The 25285-nt window shown below is 37.9% G+C and overlaps 1 protein-coding gene across 6 annotated transcripts in view; it reads right to left on the bottom strand.

The window, feature by feature from the left end:
• NLGN1 (neuroligin 1) overlaps positions 1–25285 on the bottom strand; it is an 895563-nt gene that overhangs the window by 686077 nt on the left and 184201 nt on the right. For all 6 annotated transcript variants that reach the window (XM_043473710.1, XM_043473708.1, XM_043473706.1 and 3 more), the window contains exon 2: positions 22209–23019. In XM_043473710.1, the coding sequence (XP_043329645.1) occupies positions 22209–22701 (493 nt within the window). In that variant the 5' untranslated portion in view covers positions 22702–23019. The remainder of the gene's footprint in view (positions 1–22208; positions 23020–25285) is intronic.

Here is a 25285-nt window from a genome sequence, read left to right on the forward strand (position 1 = left end):
ACGCTACATTAAATCCACACATGAAGTGAGGTGTTCAACTCATCCTCCTCTCTAAAATTCTTGGTGAGTCAGTGAAATAGGCAGAAGAAAATGCAGCAAACATTAACCCTTTCCCCATTGCAATTCCCTTTGTTCCTATAAAACAAACAAACTCTGAAAGAGTGAAATATGAAAATGTCTCTAGAGGTCATGGAGCCCAAACCTCACTTCATAGATGAGGTAAAACTGAGGCCCAAAAAGGGCCTTGTTCAAAGTCACATGGCAAGACAGTGAGAGAATGAGAATAGGAAGCCGTGAATCCAGCCAGAGCTCTTTCCACAGCTGATGTGTGGGCAAGAGGCTGGAGGGCCAGTCCCTTCCCCGGAAAACAGCCTTTTAAGTGCATCTACTGATTCTCCTAGCATGCAGTTCTTTGTTTGAAAAAAATAAATAAATAAATCTAATAATATCCTTTATGCTCTTTTAGAGCCTTTTAAATAGATATCAATAGGACCACAGGAAATTCTAAAATATTTGTAAGATTTTTTAAATTACTGATCAACTTCTTGTCAGATGACAGAATTGTAAAAGCACATTAATTAATTTTTTTTTCCAAGTCCCAGCCTCTTGCAACATCAGTCTCACCAAAGACAACTGCCAAATTAATCTTCCTAAAACAGTTTTAATCATGTCACTCTCTTATGCACAAACATCTGGTGGCTCCCCTTGGCCTACCAAATTAAATGTGAAATCCTCACACTGGCATTCAAAGTCCTTCACAAAATCCCAATCAGTCTTTCTTTCCCTGGTATTCTTTACCTGTTTCCCAGTCCATCTCCAACCAGGAGACAGTAACAATCATCATTAACCAGGAGACAGTAGCAATCGTCTTTCTTTTCCTACCTCTAATGCCTCCCCTCACTCATGCTATTCTGCCCTCTTGGCACACATGCCCTCCTTTCACATCTACTTGTCCAAAGCCCAGGTCACCTTAAATATGATCATTTCTGTCTGTCCACTCTAACCTGATCTAAAACACATTCACAATTAGAGATCATCCCTCCTATCTTTCCAGCCTCCACGGACTCCAGTTTTTCTTCTTTAGTGAAGATTATCACATTCCCTTACATTTACAGAATATCAGATCTGTCCTAATTTACTTTTGCATCCAACTGAGTGCCTTTACAACAGAGTCACAGGTTCCCCTGCTTCCAACATGCAATCAATATCATTGGCTTTCATGCTAAAGGGTTTTCAGGACAAAACAGATAAGAATGATCTAACTTTAACCAAGTTTAACCTTCACTGAGATTTATGTTGAAGTCCATGACAGAGACAGGCCAACAACATGGACATGGTAAACAAGATGGATAGACAGGAATAAATATTATGTCTTGCTGCAGAATGATGATGGGACAGGATGCTAGCACTTGGGGTTTCAGGAATAATCGAGTTTAGTCCTTCACACAACTGGGCTCCCCTGAGACTCAACATTCCCTTGGGCATTGTTGCTGTTCAGTCACTAAGTTGTGTCTGAACTCTTTGAGACCTCACAGACTGTAGCACACCAGGTCTCCTGGAGCTTGCTCAAACTCATGTCTATTAAGTCGGTGATGCCATCCAACCATCTCATCCTTTGTTGTCCCTTCTCCTGCCCTCAATCTTTCCCAGCATCAGACTTTTCCAATAAGTTGGCTCTTTGAATCAGGTGGCTAAAGTACTGGAACTTCAGCTTCAGCATCAGTCTTTCCAGTGAATATTCAGGGCTGGTTTCCTTTAGGACTGACTGATTTGATCTTGTACGCCAAGGAACTCTCAAGAGTCTTCTCCAGCACCATATTTAAAAAGCATCAATTCTTTTGTGCTCAGCCTTCTTTATGGTCCAACTCTCACATCCATACATGACTACTGGAAAAACCATAGCTTTGACAATATGGGCCTTTGTCAGCAAAGTGATATCTCTGCTTTTTAATATGCTGTCTAGGTCCGTCATAGCTTTTCTTCCAAGGAGAAAGTGTTTTTTAATTTCATGGCATAGAACACATTTAGACACTTTTTTCTTTTTAACTCTTTCAGCATAATTAGTGCACTGAAGAAAGTCATTTGTTCAATGATCTGGAAGATGGCATGCAGCTCCCCTAAGGCCTGCATCTGTTATTGGGCAGGGTATATGGCAGCTTGCTGTGTTTACTAATTGGGTTGGCCAGTTACTTTGTTCCCTCTTTCTATTTTTCAGAAATCCTCCCAAAGAAGTAATTTCCCTATTTGAATCAGATTCTTAAAAGTGAGCCACATGATCACTTTAGAAATGTAAGCATTCATTTTCCTAAAATCTCAAAATGAATTTGATTTTTTTTCTCTGTCTTTTCCTGGGACTACTTTTTTTCCTCTTCTAGCAGGTCAGCATCAAAAAGCAATTGGGGCATTCTATCATGTTCTCATCTTACCAGATATTCTGGCCACTGCTCTAGATCCCACATCCTGTATTCTCAGTCTTTCTTTGAGGTTTATGTGGTTTTAATGATCGAGGTATATGAGTCTGAGAGAAGAGCCTCCCTGATCCCATCTGTACTTCTCACAGCAAGACATGTGGCTATGCTGCTCCAAGGTTCTTTGGGTCCATTCCACTTCCATGCAGATAAACACAGCACTTGATGTGAACAGTTAAATAGCTGGAAAAACAGGCTGAGTCTGTGTAATTGGCCTTGTATACCTTTCTCAATCTTGGCTTGTCAGTGAGAATTATACTCACACAGGCTGTGGCAGTGGGTGGCATTTTCCTGAGCAAAGTATTATGTACTCTATTCATTTCTCTTTGGTAAATCTAGAGCTATGTCCAGCTCTGAAATGAAAGTAGTAGAGGAATTTCAGTGCAGAATATTAATCATCTTTTGCCTCCTCTTTGGTTAAAAAAAAAAAAAAGAGAGAGAAAATAGTATTTTTTTTCAGAGGCTTTCTCTGCCTTGATGAGGTTAATAATTTATTTGAACACACTACAATGGCACGAATAGCTTTTTTTGTACCTTCATTTTGATAAAAAGAAAGAAAAGGAGGGCATATTCGTTTCCATGATCAATTTTGCTGAAAATTTCACAAGCTCATCTATTCCTGGAGGAGATCTGGGAATATGATTTATTGACAGCTTCATCTTCCTCAGGACCACACAGTCACCAATCTGCTGTCAACCTTGCCAAGGCTTCTTTGCTCACTGTCCACCCCCATATTTTTGCAATCAATTTCCAATTCTGCTAACTCTGCTTTGAAATGTCTCTCAAATTCATCATCCTTTTTGTTTCTACTGCCAGCCATTTTTCCTATGAACTACAGGACCATTATTCCTATACAGGCTTCTTTCCTGTAATCTAACCAATCATACAACCTTCCTGCCCCTTACTTACTTCTTCTGAAACCACACTTCTTATCATAATCCCTTGCCCAAAAAAAATTATTAATGGGAAACTAAGATCATGGCATCCAGTCCCATCACTTCATAGCATCCAGTCCCATTACTTTAGTCCCATCACTTCAAATAGATGGGGAAACAATGGAAACAGTGACAGATTTTATTTTCTTGGGCTCCAAAATCACTGCAGATGGTGACTGCATCCATGAAATTAAAAGATGCTTACTCCTTGGAGGAAAAGCTATGACAAATCTAGACACTGTATTAAAAAGCAGTGATATTACTTTGCCAACAAAGGTCCATATAGTCAAAGCTATGGTTTCCCAGTAGTCATGTGTAGATATGAGAGTTGGACCATAAAGAAAGCTGAGCGCCAAATAATTGATGCTTTTGAACTGTGGAGTTGGAGAAGACTCCTGAGAGTCCCTTGGACTGCAAGGAGAACAAATCAGTCAATCCTGAAGGAAATCGGCCCTGAATAGTCATTGGAAGGACTGATGCTGAAGCTGAAGCTCCAATACTTTGCCCACTTGATGTGAAGAGCTGACTCATTAGAGAAGACCCTGATGCTGGGAAAGATTGAAGGCAGGAGGAGAAGGGGACAACAAAGGATGAGACGGTTGGATGGCATCACTGACTCAATGGACATGAATTTGAGCAAGCTCTGGGAGATGGTGAAGGACAGAGAAGCCTGGCATGCTGCAGTCTATGGAGTCGCAAAGAGTCGGACACAACTGAGCAACTGAACAACAAAGTTGATAGCAAAATCACTCATCTTAGCCTTTTAGGCCTTCTAACATTTCTCTAAAACTAGTATTGATCTTTCACTACAATTCAATATTTTCTAGGACATAAATAACTGAACACTACAGTCCTCAGTCTCTGTTAACTGCTATGCCTTTCTTTTTGCTGGACAAAAGTCCTACATGTTTTTCTGTTGACAGACCACCCATCATTCAAGGCTGATCTAAAATATTACCTCTTCTATAGAACTTTTCTGATTCACATCCAACTTGATGATTTCTTACATTCTTATAAGGATCAATAGCATGTCTTTCCCCTAATGACCTCTCTAGTCTTATAGTACATATACTTGATTATTTATAATTTACCTTCTTACTAGATTTTAAGTACCCATGTATAGGGTGTATAATGTGTATGTCTGTGTTATGAATTGGTACAGTCTACATTTGTATTCCAATGTCTAGCATGAGGCATTCCACACAATAAATGCTCCAAAAATATATGTTGAATTCAATCAACATGTATTTTCTGAGTTACTACTGAATGAATTTTAAGTTCATTTGTCTAGTCATTAATACAAAGCTACATAAATTATGCACCTGTCTGTTCTTTTCAGTAATTTACATATAAAAAAATGATTTTACTCTCTTTCTAGTTGACAGTTTGTGATTTGCTGTCTATGTATGTTTCTCTTATCATTTTCAAACTTGTTCCAACCAAGGGTAGGTTACAAACTTAGGATTCTTTCTCCTATATCATTACATTTTCCTGTCATCTCTTTCTGTCTTGTTCTGACATACTTATCTCTCCCTCAAGTTCCATTGTTAAAAGATGACTCAGTCGTGTATGTATGTGTGTGTGTGTGTGTGTGTATTTATGTATATATACATATATATGGCAGGCTTCCCTTGTAGCTCAGTCGGTAAAGAACCTGCCTGCAATGCAGGAGACCTGGGTTCGATTCCTGGGTCAGGAAGATCCCTTGGAGAAGGAAATGGCAACCCACTCCAGTACTCTTGCCTAGAGAATCCCATAGACAGAGGAGCCTGGCAGGCTACAGTCCGTGGTGTCACAAGAATTGGACACGACTTAGTGACTAAACCACCACTATATATATATGACATTATTTTCAGAAGTTTTCCTCACATTTGGCATATGGGAGACTAAAAATTTGTTCAGCATTCTATCCTGTTCTTCTGTTTGTTATCTGCACCTCTTTGTTTTTCCCTTTTGTCTTTCCTGTCATTGACACTTTCCCTTTTATCAAACTTCATTTCTTTATTCTAACTCGCTCTCTATCCTGTCTTTCCCTCTTGAGTCCTGGTGAAAAAGCATGGTCAAGACGGATGGTTATGGGAAGTAAGGGCAATGGGTCAGGAAGGGAGGCGCTGGGCAATGAGACATCCTAGAGACATCTTGTGCTCCGTCCCTTCTTCAGCCCTCCCAATACCAGTCAACCTGCTAATTCTATCAGGTTGTCAATAAGCATCTTCTGTCCTTCATTTCCTCATTTCTACCCTCCAGGCATTGCTTTTGGTAAGGCCTGCGTGGTCACTAACACCCGTTATAAGAGCCCTCTAGTCATCTCTGCTGGGGTTTTTCAACCAGGAATTCTATCATTTACACTGTTGTCAGAGAGAATATTCATCCAATCAGGTGAAGCCTTTGTTCAAAATGTTTAATGACTCGCCATCACCTAGACAAAACCTCCAAAGTCCTTAGACATGAAGATCTTGGAGCTGCCTTATCAAGGTTTCTCTCCCATGCACTCGCTGATTACATGTCCCTCACCCCAGTAGATCAATTGTTCAGGAGATGGGCTGCTTCCTCATGCTTCACAGTTCATTTCAAGCAAGACGATGTTGATAAACTCTTTTCTCTCCAGCTCTCATCCAAGATCAAACTAGCCCTTCCCTCCTTGGGGCATCACCCGGCCACACAACCTTTATTTACTTCCCTCAAAGCACCTCTGACATCTGTTATGCTAGTAACCAAGAGCACAGTTAAAGGAGTTGAGCTGCTTAATTGTGAATCCTGGCTCCACCTTTCTCTAGCTGTGGAATCTCACACAGTTTATGTAACCTACCCATGTCTCACATTTCTCATTAGTAAAGCAGGGAGACTAACAGTAGCAACAACTTTGTAAGGCTTTTGCGATAATTAAATTAATATAAAACCCTTAAAACAATGACTAGCTCATGATAGGTACTGCACAAGTGGTAGCTTGTAACAGTAATTATAACAATTATTATCATTATTATTCCTTGTTTGATTGTCCCTTACGGGCAAATACCATATCTAGTTTTTATCCTCAGTTTCTAGTATAGCCCCTAGAACAAATTAGACAATAACCATTTCATAAAAGAATGAACAAATGCATAAAAATAGGAATAAGAGAAAAACAGATCTTTTATTTTCCCAAATTACAACATGTCCCTTTTTCATTGTTCTCCTTAGATATGAAGGGAACTGAAAGGCGACATACACAAACATTCATAGTGCTTTAGTTGAGCGTTTTAATCAAACTTTCCAACTCACACAGAGGGCTTCTGTTCTACTCTATGTCAGAATTACAAGAGCATCCACGGGTATGCAGGATGGGGAAAATGCCAACAAAGCCAGGAAGCAGGACTGGCTGCATGATTTGTGAGGCCCAATGCCAAATGAAAATGCTAAATCCCTTGTTCAAAAAGTCTTACAAATTTTAAGATGGCTAGAGTAGAGAATTTTACTAAGTGTGAAGCTGTTCTGAGTACAGGAATCAGTTTGACCACACAGACTACCCTCCTATGAAGCCAGCCCTACCAGGAATCTAACATCTTCTCATCATCTCCACAATGTGTTCTGAAATACATATTTAGTCTATGTTACTGCCAGATTTCTCTCGCTCTCAACTAGACTGTGACATTCTAGGTCTACCGTGCGCTTACTATGCCTCTTCACCTTGAACTGCCCGAGATCCAGCCTCCACCATTCACTAGAAAAGTCACTGACCTCTTCAAATATCTCAGTAATCTAAGCTACCCCTTATCTATCAGGCTCAAAATGTGCCTTCATCAGTCCTTTTAGGGTATAAACTTTGTCCCCACAACTCTGCCTATGGTTCTGTACATATCAGAAGGTCCCATTCTCTGGTTTGCCTCATTTTATAAAGAGATATCTGTTTTTTTGTAGGAAAGTCAGTAGTTGCGAAGGCCTAATAAAAGAAAAAAAGGGCTAAATAACCCTCTGGGTTCATTAACATATTAATGGTGACATGACCTAACCAAAAGGAAGGCTAAATCCTAAGGAAAGAGCTCCCCAGAACAGGTCCCTGGAGGAGTTATTTCATACCATATAGAAAAATCCCTTAAGCAAATCCAGTTAGACCTCTGCTTATCTCATCTAGCACTCAGGCGTTGCCTCTTGAATAACCTCAAATGAAATGAACCTCAAATGAAATGTCTTAATAGAAATAGTGGTGAGAAGGCCTATCATAGAAGTAGATGGTAGAACAAGGACAAAGAAAGTGAAATAATTACAAAAGAAAATATATTTGTCACAGGAGGGAACTTGGAGTTGGGTAAGAGGGAAAGGAAATTAAATCAGAAGGTGGGAAGGGAAAATGAAGCTGCTGGCCTGGAAAAGGAAAATCATTCTCCGTGCTCCTATTACACAAATGCATTGCTGGCGTCCTGTATTAAAATATAAATTCAGTGTAGAGGCAATAAGGCTGGCAGAAACGTGCACAGGCAGAAAGCCAAGAGCCTTGGCTGTTGGCAGCCACTCGGGCCCAAGGGCCCCTGCAATGGAATCCAGGTTATATCTGTCACAGACTGAGCCACTGAACACTGTTATTTCTTAGTTAAGGACTCTGGTGTTGGCTTTGAAATTTTCTTCATTTTGGGAGCCATAAACATATAGTGATTTCATAGCAGAGAGGAACAGTATAAATTCTTACTTGCTCTGTCAACTGAAGAATGATAACATTACTCAAAGAAATGCAGATGGTGGGAGACAAAGGCTTTCTCCAACAAACTGCATTGTTTCTCAAGGCTGTTTATGTTTTGGAAGAATGTTTACTGAATCCCTTGTGAGTACTGAGCATAGAGCAGTGAAGAAGAGAAATGTTCTTCTGGGGCTGACAGTATATATATGTAAGCTCATAAATGAACAAGCTAATTTCATATAGAGATAAAAATGTAATGCAGGAGATAACCAAGGGGATGTAAGACAATAACCAGAGGAAAGGTGTGAGGTGAGGTTAACTCAACAGAGTGTTCATCAAAGGCTACTTTGATAAGGTGGTATGTTGCCAAGACTTTGAAAAAGAGGTAGCCACTGTACATTCAAGGTAACAGGAGTAGCAAGTACAAAGGTCCTAAGGCAGGATAGACATTGGTGGGACAAATTGAGAGAGTAGCATTGAAACATATAGATTACCATATGTAAAACAGATAGCCAGTGGGAATTTGCTCTATGAGGGAACAGGGAGCTCAAATCTGGTGCTCTGTAACCTGGAGGGGTGTAATGGGGTAGGATGTGGGAGGGAGATTCAAAAGGGAGAAGACATATGCATGCCTATGGCTGATTCATATTGATATATGGCAGAAACCAACACAATATCATAAATCAATTGTCTTCCAAATAAAAATAAATTAATTTTAAAAAGAAAGCAAAAAAAATATATATATATATATATACTGGCTATTCCAGTAACCAAAAAGAGATCAGTAAAGCTAGAATCTAGAAAGCAAGGGTGAAAGATATGGAAGGAGACATGGACAGAGGTGGGTAGGAATCATCATGTAGGATCTCACAGACTGTGGTCAGGGGTCCTACATTTATTCTAAAAGAAATAGGAAGCCCCTGAGGGGACAAGAAAGGGGCTGTAGCAACTGATTTCAGACTTTAATGATCACATTGGCCCCTCTGTGTAGAATGTGTTGCAGGAGCAGAAATGGGAATAGGCTTACAACGGCTATAATACAATGGCCGTCATAAGGCTATTGTAGTGGTTCAGGCAAGAAGCTTTGGAGATTCTAGATTATGGTGAGGGAATTGGAAAAGGAAGGAGGGAAAGAGTACGCTGACATGGAAGGATAATGTCTGCAGTGTCCTGAGTAGGAGGAGGAAGTGATACCTTCACACATTCCTGAGGGGTCACCTCATGAGGACAGGGTTGGCTCCTATAGCTTCACAATTAGGAAACACCTCACCTACTTAAAGACTACATCTTCAAGAGCCTATTATTCATAACATAAAATTTGTTAAAAAAAATCTTTGAACAAATTTATTTAAATTGTTATGTATTACTTGTAATAGAGACAATCATTTCAAGACTATTTGTTTTTATCTAATGAAGAACTTTACTTTTCCTTTTTCTTAACTGTGATTGTTTCTTTTCCCAACCCATGACAGATCAGATTCAGTACCCCAGAAGCTGGAAGGCAGTGTTTCTAAAGCCTGGTAAAGTGATAGAAATAACAAAAGACAATTGCTATTAGGGCAAAGAAGGTGGAGATTCAGATACTTATACATATCCACATCCACAAATAAACAAGCAAACAAACATTTGAAATAAGTATGTAGAAATATTTTAAACTGGAATTACTCAGCAAAATGGTTCCATAGGCCACAGTCACCTTTGAAGGCATGCAGGAACACCCATAGTCTTACCTGGGTGTTCACATCAAGGATAACTTCCTATCACAAGACATCTCTAAACGATGGACACCTCTCCCACAATGCTTCTTGCTTCCCTTCCTCAGGGTGCTTACTACCCTGCTTTCTCTTTCTGTATTTACTACCTCCACAAGATAGGGAATGCTTTGAGGACAGCTCTTTAATGTCCCTCTCATCCCAGATGGCTTAGCAGGTAAAGAATCCACCTGCCAATGCAGGAGATGTAGGAAACACGGGTTCAATTCCTGGGTCAGGAAGATCCCCCAGAATAGGAAATGGCAACCCACTCCAGTACTCTTGCCTGGAAAATTCCACGGAGAGAGGAGCCTGGAGGGCTACAGTCCATGGGATCACAAAGATTCAGACACAACTGAGCACACAGGCATGCATCTTTGTTATCTCCTAGGCCTGTGAGATTGTCATGGAATCTTTGTGTGGGAAGACCCACAGAGCAGCAGCTGTTAACCTCCAGGAGAGCCAGCCTGCAGCCCAGAAACTCAGCAGCTGTTGTATCAGTAGCCAAAGCTGTCCCAAGCTTTAGAGATTCATATAGGCACAGCATAGGCTGCTTATTTATTTATTTATTTTAACAGATGGACAGAAAGTTCTAAACCACTGCTTGTTGGCAGAGCAACAAAGGTGGGCTCAGGCAACAGGGCTGATATAATTATAGTGTTGGTTATGCCTGATGTGTTTTATTCTGATGTGCATATTTTGTGTTCCATACATATTTAAAGATTTAATTAAATGCTTTATTATAGGGGACACAGTGCCAAATATCAGCATCATTACCTTTTTTATTTTTTTTCCACAGAAACAACCGTTCCCTGATTTGGTTTTGAGATGTCTGTAAAGATCAGGCTTATATTTACTCGGTCATACTGACATGGTCACTAACAAAAATGTCCTGTTTCTTATTACTTGCCAGCTGCCATGGCCGTTTAAGCTCCCTGAGGGCAAAGGATATGTCCTGTCATACTGAGCCTCCAGCTGAGTTCTGGACATGAGTGCTTTGCCCACGGTGGGCTCAGACAGAGAGAGAGGGGACAGCCACGTAGGAAATCTGATGCAGGGTCTTCTGGATGTACAACAAAATGGAGCAAAGCAGGATCAACACCAAAGAGATAATAAATTAATATATAGAGACAGATAGATAGATACATAGATAGATAGATAGGGAAAACCACTGTTTTGATAGTCAAAGATTCCATGACAATCTGAGGCCTCAGGAAATATTCTACAAGGTTTTACATGTGTGTACATATATATGCATATGTGTGTATGTGTAGTTCCCTCAAAAGGCCTTTGCTAGACAGCACAGATGACCAAAGATATTCATAAATTAAAAACATGAAAAAACAATCTCATCCTTGCTCTTTTGGAGTGAGTTGGAATACAAAATATTTTCAATGGTCATTACAGAAAAAATTCCTCTTCTGAACCCAAATTTATAAATATTTCAGTTCTCATCGAAATTAATTACCTAAATAAATGACTTCCAGAATTTTTTAAGCAACAGACTCCCTCCCTCCTTTTTAAAGAAATCTTGGAACTGTAGGTAGTCTCTCCCTATAGGTGTAAGGAATGAAAGTCAAGCTGTGCTGGTGCCATGAATGTGAAGGGGCATGGCAGTATGTGATGGCGGGGACTTGGGTGTGGGTCAAGAGAGGTGCTGGCAGGCTAGTGGGCTGCCTTGCTCAGAGGCAGCTCAGAATCCTCAGGAACTGCCTAGCTTATAAATTACTGCACCAAAAGGACCTATCAATTCTCTCTGGTTAAAGCTTAGAGATGCAAACTGAGGCCTGACCTGGTCACTACCTGAAAGGATGCTGAGCTTGAAGAGGATGCTGAGTGGGAACTCAGCAGGAATGCAGAGTGATCACTAGCTAGAGGCATTCCTCTTTCCACATACCCCCTTCACTGGGGACACGTCTATACCTGAGAGACCTAGGAATCCAAATCAGGAGTATAAATATTATTAATAAGTTTACCTAGGGCTCCCTCTTCCTTTCCTAGCAGCAGCAATACTTACAGTTGCTTCATACCAACTAGAAAGGGTTATATCTGTCCTGTGTCATTACTGTGCTATACACACTTATCCCTCTGTCCTCTCTTTCTCCTTCCACTTGGAGAAGCTGGAAAGAAGATTCTAGAAGAGGAGCACTGAAGTTTTTTGGGAAAACAGAATGTGAGCCAAAAAGAAGAAAGGAAAGATGCTTTTGTATCACTTTTTGTCATTGTTTATAACCGATTTTTATAAAAAATTTCACATGTGTCAATGAAACTTATGGGCTATAATTAAATCACTCTAATGCTATCATTACATAGATATCAGATGCATAGGATTAAAGTAAACAAAGAAATAGCTCTTTAATTAAAAATTATTTTAAAAAGAACTTGGTCCAATTTCCTAAATATGATAAATGAAACAGTATTGAAAATCAATGCTACCGGAGCTTTAGTTTGTAAGATCTTAATCTTAACTAAAACTGTGTTTGCATGTAAGCAACCATCTGGATAATATGCTTAAAATTCAAGGAATTTTTTTTTTAAAATCTGAATCATTTTGTCTACACAAAGTCAAACACTTAAACACTTAAAAAGTAGCACTGTTTATAATAGCCAGGACATGGAAGCAACCTAGATGCCCATCAGCAGACAAATGGATAAGGAAGCTGTGGTACATATACACCATGGAATATTACTCAGCCATTAAAAAGAATTCATTTGAATCAGTTCTAATAGGATGGATGAAACTGGAGCCCATTATACAAAGTGAAGTAAGCCAGAAAGATAAAGACCATTACAGTATACTAACACATATATGTGGAATTTAGAAAGATGGTAACGATAACCCTATGTACAAAACAGAAAAAGAGACACAGATGTACAGAACAGACTTTTGGACTCTGTGGGAGAAGGTGAGGGTGGGATGTTTCGAGAGAACAGCATCGAAACATGTATATTATCTATGGTGAAACAGATCACCAGCCCAGGTTGGGTGCATGAGACAAGTGCTCGGGCCTGGTGCACTGGGAAGACCCAGAGGGATCGGGTAGAGAGGGAGGTGGGAGGGGGGATCGGGATGGGGAATACATGTAACTCCATGGCTGATTCATGTCAATGTATGACAAAACCCACTACAATATTGTAAAGTAATTAGCCTCGAACTAATAAAAATAAATGAAAAAAAAAAAGTATCTAAATTAATGCATAGTATGCAATCTTGATAGAAAACTACTTAAACACAAATTAAAGAAACTTCTAAGTAGAGAAGAGAGAATCTGGATGACAAATTAAATTTGATTGAAGAGATGGGATATCAAGTTAAATTTGAGTTTTTATTTGAAAAGGAGTGTCAGCATGCCTAACTAGCAGCCATGTGATCTTGAGTGAGTTATTTAACCCCAACAAGCCACAATTTTTCAACTACAGAATGGGTATAATTATCATACCACTTTGAGATCTTTCTGGGATTCAGTGTGAATGAAAAAAATGGAAAAGCTCATGGTATACTTAAAGAGTTCACGTCCAACTAGAACCTCTGTTACCCCAAAATTCATGTGAAGTCCTAATGCTAAATACCTCAGAACATGAACTTATTTAGAAATAGGGTCTTACAGATACAATAGTTAAGAGGAGGTCATTAGGATGGGCTCTAACACAATATGATTAGTATCTTCATAAAAAGGGGTAATTTAATAATTCAATAACAAAACACACCCCAAAATCCAATTAAAAACAGGTAGAGGATCTGAATAGATATTTCTCTGAAGAAGACATACAGATGACCAAAAAGTGTACAAGAAGATGTTCAACATCACTAATTATCACAGAAATGCAAATTAAAACTACAATAAGACATCATCTCATATCTATTAGAATGGCTATGACCAAAAAGACAACAAATAGAAATTGTTGGCAAGGATATTGGGAAAACAGAACCCTTGCCTTCTGTTGGTGAGAATGTCAACTGGTGCAGCCACTATGGAAAACAATGTGGAGGATCCTCAAAAGAAAAAAATAGATAAAAACAGAACTACCTTATGATTTAGCAATTCTTCTTCTGGGCACTTATCTGAAGAAGACAAAAACATTAATTCAAAAAGATGTACCCACATGTTCATTGCAGCATCACTTACAACAGCCAAGATATGGAAACATCCTACATATTCACTGATAGATAAATCGATAATAGGATATTATTAAGCCACAGAAAATGAACACTTGCCATTTGAGACAACATGGATGGGCATTATGCTAAGGGAAGTAAGTCAGTGAAAGACACTCACTTATAAAAATGGAATTAAAAAATCAAACAAGCAAAAGAATAAAAAGTAAGGTTTCAGGTAGAACAGAGGCTGGGGTGAGGCATTGGTGAAATGGGTGAAGGTGGGGATCAAAGGTACAAGCTTCCAGTTACAAAATAAGTCACTGGGATGTGAGGTATGGCAAGGTGACTATAGATGATAATATTGTATTATATGTTTGAAAGTTGCTGAGAGTAAATCTTAAAACTTCTTATCAGAAGAAAAAAAAATGTTTGTAACTATGTATGGGGATGGCTGCTAACTAGACTTATTGTGTTGATTATTTTCCAGTATATACAAATATCAAATCATAATGATGTGCACCTGAAACTAATATAATGTTGCATGTCAACCAGGCCTCAGTAGAGAAAGGGAGAATGCCATGTGAAAATACAGGGAGAAGACAGCCATCTACAAGCCGGGGGAAGAGACCCAGAACAGCATCTCCCACATGGCCCTCAGAAAGAACCAACCATGCCAATGTCTTGATCTCAGATTTCCAGGCTTTAAAACTTTGAGACCAAAATTTTCTGCTCTGTAAATCATGCCGTGTGTGGTGTTTTGTTACAGCAACCCTAGCAAAGAAATAACCTTATCTGGAAATAGGGTTTAGAAAATGTAATTAGGATGAAGTCACACTGGATTGGGATGGGTCATAAATCTTATGATTGGTGTCCTTAAGAGATGACCATGTGAAAACACAGAGACACTGGGAGACACCCAGAGAAGACCACATAACAACAGAAGTAGAGACTGGAGCAATACAACGGCAAGCCAAAGAATACCAATGACTTTAGGCCACCAACAGAAGCTGAGAGAGAAGCAGGAAGATTCATTCCCAGAGCTTCTAGAAGTAACCAAACCTGCCAACTCCTTGATTTTGGACTTCTCAACTCCATAACAGTGACAGAATAATCTCGGTTGTTTAAAGCCACACAGTTTATGGCAATTTGTTACAGCAGCCCTAGGAATCTAATATAGGAAGTGTTACATAAAGTATTCTGTCCACTTACAAAAGACTCTGTGAAGACTTATGATTGGAAATTATGCTTCCACATCTAGTCCAGAATTTAAAATTATCAAATCCAGAAGGAGATTGTGTGATTGTTACTAAGAAATGTATGACTGGTGTGATTTCTGAAGCTGGTCATTTCCTAAACTACTGAGCATCTACTGTGTTGGCCAAAAAATTCATTGAGGTTTACCCATAAAATTGTGCACAAAAACCCAAACAAATGTTTTCACCAACCCAATACCACCATGGAAGGAAAAAGAAGAGGAGGAGAAACATGAAAGATGAAAAGATTATCAACAAAATCTGTAATGGAAAGTAAAATTAAAGCAAAGATTATATCATAATTATGAAGCTAGTAGTATGTTCTATTTGTGAAATCAATATATTAAAACATGTATTATTATACTGTACTGGGTAAGAGAAAGGGAAGCCTTTTCTACAGAGGGTTTATTTCCTGGCATAGCTGTTTTTGCTGGTGGCATATCATATGTTTTCAATTTCAGTCCAATTTTCTACAAGAAAAAAAAAGGTATTTATTCTCCAGAAAAACTGAATTGGTCAACTGTAATAGTCTTTTAACCATCGGCTTCAGTAGACTCTCTGCCTATCAGTAAACAATGGGACAACTGATGCTGTTCTTTTAAAACTTTATAATCCTTTTAGATCTACTTCATTTCAGAGTTTCAGCTTAAAATGTCTAGCTTTCATAAGTCTTAACTACAAGTGTCCAAGGTACTAATTCAAATATGAAGCCATATCTCTGGTTTAATCTTGTTTTCCATTTATCTCCAAGTCCCCATCAATCCAAATGCCATACTTATTCCAATATGCAGTGATTTTTCCACTACCAAACTAGCCATTAATTTCATTTTCCATTTGATCCCAGATAAATGGGATTGTTGTTTGCTGCTGTTGTAACATTTTGTTTTATTCCCTCTGTTCTAAACTTACCTCCTTAAAGGAAGTACAGTTGGCCAGATAACAGATTATGTATCTTTGGGCAGGATACTTAACTTTCTTGGTCCTCCATTTCTGCATTTATAAAGTGGGAATAAGAATCTCACAGGATTGTTGTAACATTAACTAATAAGGCTAGAACATATAAATAGCTCAACAATGTTAATTCTATCTCCACTTGCCTTAATGTTATGCATTGAATAATTAAAATAGGATCAATAAGAACAGAATCACACCATGATTTCTGCCCATGTACTCATACTCATGGACTCCACCTAGTTACAGGCTAATTTAAATTATCTACGTATGTTTTTTTAATCCGAAACCTCCAACTGTGTACTGGAACCCATCTTTTTCTAAAGATATTATTCTAGAAGTCTATCATCCTTCTCCTATATTTTTAATTGTTCCCTTCCAACTATACACAAATATTTCTCTATTTCTTCCATCTTAACCTATCACATCAAAACAACCTCTATGGTCCTTAATACACCCATTTTTCTGCTCACTTTTACAGCAAAACTTCTTAAAATTATTATTTATGCTTAGTGATTTCACATCTTCACCCATTCTCTCTTTGACCCACTCCAGTCTGTCAGATCCACATAACCTCACAAAAGCTCATTTGGTAGCATTAATCACTCTTGTCTATTTTGATGCATTTTCTTTACTTAGCTTCTAGGACAACAAAAATATCTTGGTTTACTTCTCATCTTCTCATCTCACATGTAATACTTTGTTAGTCTCCATAGTCTTTGCTTTTCTTCCAGACCTCTTCATGTTGGAATGGCCCATGGACGAATCTTTGTTATCATTTGCTTTCCTCTATTTTCATTCAATTCCTTTTATTCTCAGTCTCACAACTTTAAAATTTTACCTTTTATATCACAATTCAGTTCAGTGCAGTCAGTCGTGTCCAACTCTTTGCAACCCCAGGGACTGTAGCATGCTAGGCTTCCCTGTCCATCACTAACTCACAGAGCTTGCTCAAACTCAAGTCCATCAACTCGGTGATGCCATCCAACCATCTCATCCTCTGTTGTCCCCTTCTCCTCCCACCTTAAATCTTTCCCAGCATCAAGGTCTTTTCCAATGAGTCAGTTCTTCATATCAGGTGGCCAGAGTATAAGACTCCCAAATTTGTATCTCCACATATATCTCTCTACTGAATGTCAAACTGGCCCCTTGAAATCTATACATGATGTCTAAGAGTCACCTCAAATTGAACATGTTCAAAAGTAAACATCATCCTTCTATTGTGCCCCCCCAAAAAACTATTCTACATTGCTTTTTTTCCATCTTAATTGATGGCAAATCTATTCTTCTAGGTATTCAGATCACATTCCAGGAATCTTCTCTGACTGTTCACTTTCTTTCACAATCCATAACCAAACGATTAAGAAATATGTCTGTAATGTATTAAGACTTCCACTTCTATTGTTACTCGTCTGGTCTGTGCCTAGATCAGACTAATGTCTGATCCAAACTACAACAGCCTCTTATTTGCTCTTCCAGTTTCTCCATCCTCTTCTACAATCTACTCCTAATATGTCAGCCAGAATGACCTCTTTAATATAAAGTCAGATCATTCTGATTATCATTGCTGCTCTCTCTCTATACTCTTTCCAGATTTACCATACTCCCAGTTGTTTCTTAAACACAGGAGGCAGAATCTAATCTTAATGCCTTTGTACTTGCTCTTTGCTGTGTTCTTTCCTCAGATACTTATTTCATTTCCTTCAGGTCTTTGCCCCAGAGAGGACAATACTATTATTTTCATGTTCCACAAGACACTTAAGCCTCCATACTCTGTTAATATCTCATCTTTTTAAAGCCTTTAAATTTAGTCATTTATTGTGTTTATCATCTAGAGTGTGTCCCATACACTAAGATATAAGCTCCAAGAGAATAAAGATGTTTTTGATTTTTATATTTTATTGATGTATTTTGGGGGCTTAGAGTGGTAATCTAACCAGCACAGAGTAAGGACTCAATAAATATTTGTTAAGTGAATAAATAAATTAGATAAAACTGCATAAGCATGAAGAAAGAACATTCTGGAATATAATTCCTCTTTAAAATCCTGAACACACTGACAGAAATAATAGTCATTTTAAATACATATATCATTAGGAAAATACAAGTTTCTATTTTCAATAAACCACCAAATAAACCCTAACTTTATGGAAAAGGCTCTTGAATGAATTCAATAGTATCTCAGGTAAAGACTACTGAACAGAGTATGCAAAAGTAAAATATTTATGAAAATCAGGAATAAAATTCTCAAGGAGTCAAGAATTGTACCAGAACCATATACAGAGATTCTAGCTTTCTATACAATAAAACTGGGCTAAAAAAAATTGTGCAAAAATGAAAACTGATTCTGCATTCACCTCACAAGAGCTGTGCAAATAACAAAGTACTGGAGAAGACAAAGCTAAACTTCTCTAGGGTATCCGTAAGCCAACTGATTTCCAGTGGATTCTCTGGGTCCCTTGTTCTTCCTTCTCATGTTTACTACTTAATATTTGACCACATTCCTGTTTGTTGGCAACTCTCACAAGAGAGCAAACTAGAGAAAGCAAAAATGAAACATAAGCAAATTAAAGCTACTCCTGATTGCAGTCAAGAGGACTATGCCGGGATCTTTGGACAGAGAGAAAACACGTGTACTATTTAAAAGTAATCACAAATTAGCCTCCAACTAATAAAAATAAATGAAAAAAAAAAGTGGTCAAGTAGGAGATAGTAAGGGTGAATATCCACATTTTTGGAATCAGTGAAAAAATAAAAGTAATCACAGAACCTACTTTCATATTTCTACAGTAAGCGCAGTCATATACTTTCTTCATAAAGTTTTGGTGATAAACTGTCAGTCCTCTATATCCAAATTCCAATTTATATCACATACCGTCTGCCCATGTGGCCAAGTGTTGGCAGTCATCTCATTTTAAGCATTAATCCTTTCTTTCAATTTTGCAAGGATAAAACCCTGAAGAAATATCTAGAGAGTAATTAACATATGGCTAAAACTATCATGGGAAATTTAAAAAGATGGATTAAAGGGTACAACTGGGACCTATTGTAAATGAGAGGAAGCTGATTGGTAAAAATATGTTTTTTTCTTCACTTGCACAGGAAAAAAATCTTATAAAGACTTTATTTAAAAATCACAGCAAGGCATCTCTTAGAGAAAGAAGATTTCTTCCTCTCATATAGATTAAAGTGTAGAAAATGCTTTGTTCTTTGTAAACTTTACTTGAATATAAGTTCTATAGGAAGAGAGAACTTTGTTTCATTCATTACTGACAGTGCCTATAATAGGCAATTAAGGAATATTTTTGAATGAATACAGCATACACAGATTGACACAAGGGTTGGAGTCCATCTGCCTCTGCAGATGACCACACACAATTAAAAAAAAAAAAAAGATGAATAATAAGTCAGAATTTTATTGGTACCTAGATAAAATGCAACACAACTACTCCTATACTTCCTAAATCATCCTTTATAAACTTCCAGAATTTTGTTGAAGAACTCACAGTCTATTTGCAATACATATATTAGTATATGCTTACACATGAAATGATTAATATTTTTGAACAAGGAAAACATGATTTCTGGACGTGACCAAAACAGACACTTCATGATAAAAAAGGAAAAAAAAAGGTGAAAGTTTGGGGAAAAAATTCAACTCCTCTATGTAAAAGACAAGCTCTAAAATTTATTTTCTTTTTTAAAAAAACTATTATCTATAAAAAATTACATTAAAAATTTTTGTTATTTAGATTCTAGGATAATATACAAGTAGCAAATAAGTAAGCACAACTTATTTATTAATAATATAGCAAATACCAAAGTAAACCAATTTTTTATAATTCTTAATATAAAAACACTATAGATGTGGACTATAAACCAGACAGACTGATGTAGGTATCTATAGATCTGTCCTCAGGCTAATTATAAATTAATTCAAAGTTTGCCAAAGTAAATAGCACAGCCTACATACTTCTTTGCCAACTGTCTCATAAAGCAGATGGAACCAACAAGCTAAAGGACAATGAAAAATAATTTTTTAACAAATCCGTTCTCTTCTGAAGTTGTATGAGAAGGTCATTTTCTCACTACCTTACCTTTTGATGTCCTTATCCTTTTTTTGATTGTACACATTTTTATGTATTATGCTCTATTTATGCATTCTTCAATAGCATCTTTATTTATGACTTTGTGAATCAACATCTTTGTGATAGGAGGCGAAAGTCACTTAGCTAATTACACATGCTTGATAAGCTGCATAATAATAACCACTGCAGTATTGTACATTAGTTGAAAGCATTTAAATTACTGCAGTTATTCTCATTTGGGAAAAAACAAGAGACTTTTTTTTTTTAGTTATTTAAAACATCTTTGTTGCCTCCATATCCACCTTCTTAAGTATACTATTCTTTCAGCCCAAATCATGACATTAATAATAAAATGAAGGTTAAATCCCATTCTATGAGTCTAACCAAAGAAATAAGAACAAAAACAAAACAAAACTCCCATTAATGCAAGTACTTCTGATCTGCAATTGAGGGCTTGGTTATATGAAGCTTCTTCCAGATAATGCAATCGCAGTAAAAACGAACAGTTTAGACACTCCCCACCAGACATGGATGTTGTAATGAAATCTAACTTGGTCCAGCCAGGAGATTAGAAGTGCATACAGAGAGAGAATGTATAGCACTAGAATATTAATATGACTTCTGTATGAAGATTGAAAATTCGGCAAAGTTATAATAAGGTCAAAATAACACTTAGATAATTTACTGCCAGAGAAAATCATACTCTCCTATGAGTGATTTACTGGATGTTATATAAAAACAGAGTGTGGACAAGCTACATTCAGATGCAAGCTTGCAGCTGTCAGTGTCTACATTTGCTCAATCTGGCTAGAGGATGATTTGAAGGTTGATTTAATTGTAGCTTCTGAATCATGTTCTTCCCTATGTTTTAAATTGTTTAACATAAATATAAAAATGTTAAAGCAATTTTAAGACTGTAAATATTTAGTATAAAAAGCTGCAAATCCCTTTTTTTTTTTTTTCCGGAGGAGTGACTGAAAATAGGAAGACTGTCTGGGAAAATATACCATTACTTAATAATGGTGATTACCCAATAGTTACAGCAAATTTATCCTTATATTAGAAAGTTCATAGGGTCTTCAGAGAGAACTAAGGATAAACAAACAAAAACTAGGTTTTTGTGACCTGTTTCCTGTAAAAGAAACAGCAATCTATTATCTGTTAAAAAAAAAAAAAGGTCCGGAAATCAAAGTTGACCAGCTGGGAAGGCAACATCTTTGGTTACCTTGCGGGCAATGTAATTACCTAAGTATCTTCTCTATACCCAAACTCAAAGCAGAGATTCAAATCCTGCCCATGCTACCAGCACCAACACAAGGCTCCACCAAGGAGCTCTGTCAACGTCTAGTCAGCTAGAGCTCTCCTCAACCACCTTTCTATTCTTTGACAGGCTTCATTAAATTCCAAGTATCACCTAGCCATTCACTTCCAGCATCAGCAAATCATCCTTAGGGAGAATATCTTGTTCCTCCTCTGCAAGCTGTTTCCCCCATTTTTTTATTTCCACTTTTATACATACCTCCTTTTCTACATATTTTCTTGCCGGGTTTTCTGGCACATTCCTTGGATATTCTTTTTACTGAAAAATGAATAGAAGACTAGAAAATAACATGGCGCTCCATCACAGACCGCCGGAACATGCAACACCACTATCTAACTTAATATGCTCCTGCATTTACGGAGTGCGAGAGATCCCCAACTTTGCTGAGTCTGCACATGCAATGGAGAGATGTTGATGCATCTTCTCAGAAGTCATTCGGTAAGAAATGGAAATTAAGAACCCATTTCTACCTAAATATACGTGCTGCAGAGGAAAGAAAAGAAGTAGGCACAGGGGAAAATAAGAACAGATACACTAACACACATAAACAGAGCAGCATGCACGCATGTAAAATATGTCTACATGCCAACAGGAAAAGCCATGCATGCTACCAGGACATACGAATTAATATCGTTAGAATAGAAAAGAGAATTATAAATATATCTCCCTGTTTTTCCTGTAGTAAACTCACCATCCTCAGTTGGGACGTATATATTTAAATACAGGCAATCTTCACTCTGGTCTTGTACATACGATGAAACCACATCCAAGTTATTAGTAAACCACACAGGAAGCATGACTTCCGGCAATCTGCCATCAATGATATTCTGGGGGCAGACAGGAGCAAACTGAGTGGCATTCCTGATGTCTGACCAAGGAGATGGTGGTTCTGGAGGCTGAAAACGATGTTCCCCGGTTGGCGGGGCTGCATATGGAACACCAAGAAACTGAATGACAGGACCCAAAATTTCATTATTGAGTTCTTTCTTGATCCCTCTTATTTTGCCGAAGTTGGTAGTCACCAGTGGGTCTGCATCATCCAATTTTTGTGAGAGCACATGGGCAGCGTGAAGTAAACAGCTTAACACACAAAGAGTCAATGAGGCACCCAACCCCCTGTGTACCAAGCAGGCCATGACTGCTCTCCAAACATAATCTGGCCACGTGCATCTGGGCACTGCCATGGTCCCACATTAGTTGTGTAGTTCTCTGGTTACAGTGAGTCAAAGGTATTTGTATCCACTTGAGAAAAACCGTATATTGGTAGACTACACCTCTATTTCTTAAAGGCAAGTTTGTCAAGAAAAGCTCAGAAAGCTCTTCGTGCAGCCAGTATCTCCATTGATTTCACATGTATTGAAGTAGCATCTTCAATCATCACTATTTATCAGACCATATCCTATTGACTATTCTGTTTTCCATAGTAGCAATGTGGTGAGAGTGGCCATTGACTGTACATTTCCCGCTTACAAATCAAATCCAGTTAGCTGCAGGTCTATATCCTAGAGAAAATGAAAATAAATAATTAGTACAAACAAGCTAAAATAGACAGAGTGATAACTAGATGTTTTACAAGCTACAGAAATACATTAATAGTGGCTGGAGTCAGGTGAGTTAAATGCTACCACAGGCAAATTATGGTTTGATGTAAGATGACAGGTAAAATAACCGAGTATTAGAATATTGAGAAACTTGCCTCCTGACTTTATACACATTTAAGAGAAAGCAGTTCTTGTCAAAATATACAGTGTCAGGAGCATTTCACAATACAGTTTTTTTTAAAATACTGAAGGCTTATGTTAAATTTTTCCTTTATTGAAGATCTTCAATCATTTTATGGAACCACAGTATTAATCATCAAATATACTAAAAATTAGAACTCAATAGCTGAAAACCTTTTTTAAAAAATATTGGTAGGGTATTAGTGGAATATAAACAAACTTTGTAAGAATGACTGTGTTTATTAAACAAACAAACAAAGTATGGGCCCAATCCCATGTTATACAGATAAGATAAAACTAATGTTAGAACAAGAAAACCAATGCTAGCTCAACTATAATCATTAAAGTGCAACTAATTCTGAAAGGGATGGGAATACCAGACCACCTGACCTGCCTCTTGAGAAATCTGTATGCAGGTCAGGAAGCAACAGTTAGAACTGGACATGGAACAACAGTCTGGTTCCAAATAGGAAAAGGAGTATGACAAGGCTGTATGTTGTCACCCTGCTTATTTAACTTATATTCAGAGTACATCATGAGAAATGCTGGGCTGGAGGAAGCACAAGCTGGAATCAAGATTGCTGGGAGAGATATCAATAACCTCAGATATGCAGATGACACAACCCTTACGGCAGAAAGTGAACAAGAACTAAAGGGCCTCTTGACGACAGTGAAAAAGGAGAGTGAAAAAGTTGGCTTAAAGCTCAACATTCAGAAAACTAAGATCATGGCATCCGGTCCCATCACTTCATGACAAATAGATGGAGAAATAGTGGAAACAGTGGAAACAGTGGCTGACTTTATTTTCTGGGGCTCCAAAATCACTGCAGATGACGACTGCAGCCATGAAATGAAAAGATGCTCGCTCCGTGGAAGGAAAGTTATGATCAATCTAGGCAGCATATTAAAAAGCAGAGACATTACTTTGCCGACAAAGATCTGTCTAGTCAAGGCTATGGTTTTTCCAGTAGTCATGTATGGATGTGAGAGTTGGACTATAAAGAAAGGTGAGCACCGAAGAATGGATGCTTTTGAACTGTGGTGTTGGAGAAGACTCTTGAGAGTCCCTTGGACTGCAAGGAGATCCAACCAGTCCATCCTAAAGAAGATCAGTCCTGGGTGTTCATTGGAAGGACTGATGTTGAAGCTGAAACTCCAATACTTTGGCCACCTGATGCAAAGAGTTGACTCAATGGAAAAGACCCTGATGCTGGGAAAGATTGAGGGCAGGAGGAGAAGGGGACGACAGAGGATGAGATGGTTGGATGGCATCACCAACTCAATAGACATGGGTTTGGGTGGACTCCGGGAGTTGGTGATGGACAGGGAGGCCTGGTGTGCTGCAGTTCATGGGGTCACAAAGAGTTGGACATGACTGAGTGACTGAACTGAACCTTATAAGGTCAGTCTCCTTGCTATTTCTCAAAAGTATACACAAAGTCATTGGCTACAGTTCCATCATCTTTAATTAAGATTCAAGAATTTAAAAGACAAATTACCATTAGACACAACTTGGAAAAGAGACAGAAGTTGGCATCAATATTTTGCAGATTTTTTTAACCATCTAGGTATATATTTTAGGGCTTCCCTGGTGGCTCAGTAGTAAAGAACCCACCAGCCAATGCAGGAGACATAAACTATATATTTTAGATATGAGTAAATTTGCAACAGGAAAATGAATTTTTGAGTCGAAGTCAATATATTTTAAATTAGAAATGTTCTTACTATCTTACAGAGATCAAAGGAACAATACAAAAAAGAATGTGGTAATTTAAAAGAACAACCATACCTAATCATAACATCCTGCATATTGACACTAATCAAACATCTAACACTCTTTACCCAGTCCAACTTAAGACACATCAGGATAAAATGTAACATTCAGTGCCATGCATTTCACAGTGTACCTTACATTAACTGCAAAATACCAAACAACTCGGCAAATTTGTCTTTTCTTGTTCAAGCAACTTTTTAGAGTGCTTAGTTTGAAAACAACAGTGTTGATTTGTATTATAGATGGTTCTATGCTGACATTTTATGGGAAGAT

Source organism: Cervus canadensis, chromosome 7 (genome assembly GCF_019320065.1).
Source record: "Cervus canadensis isolate Bull #8, Minnesota chromosome 7, ASM1932006v1, whole genome shotgun sequence".
NCBI lineage: Eukaryota > Metazoa > Chordata > Mammalia > Artiodactyla > Cervidae > Cervus > Cervus canadensis.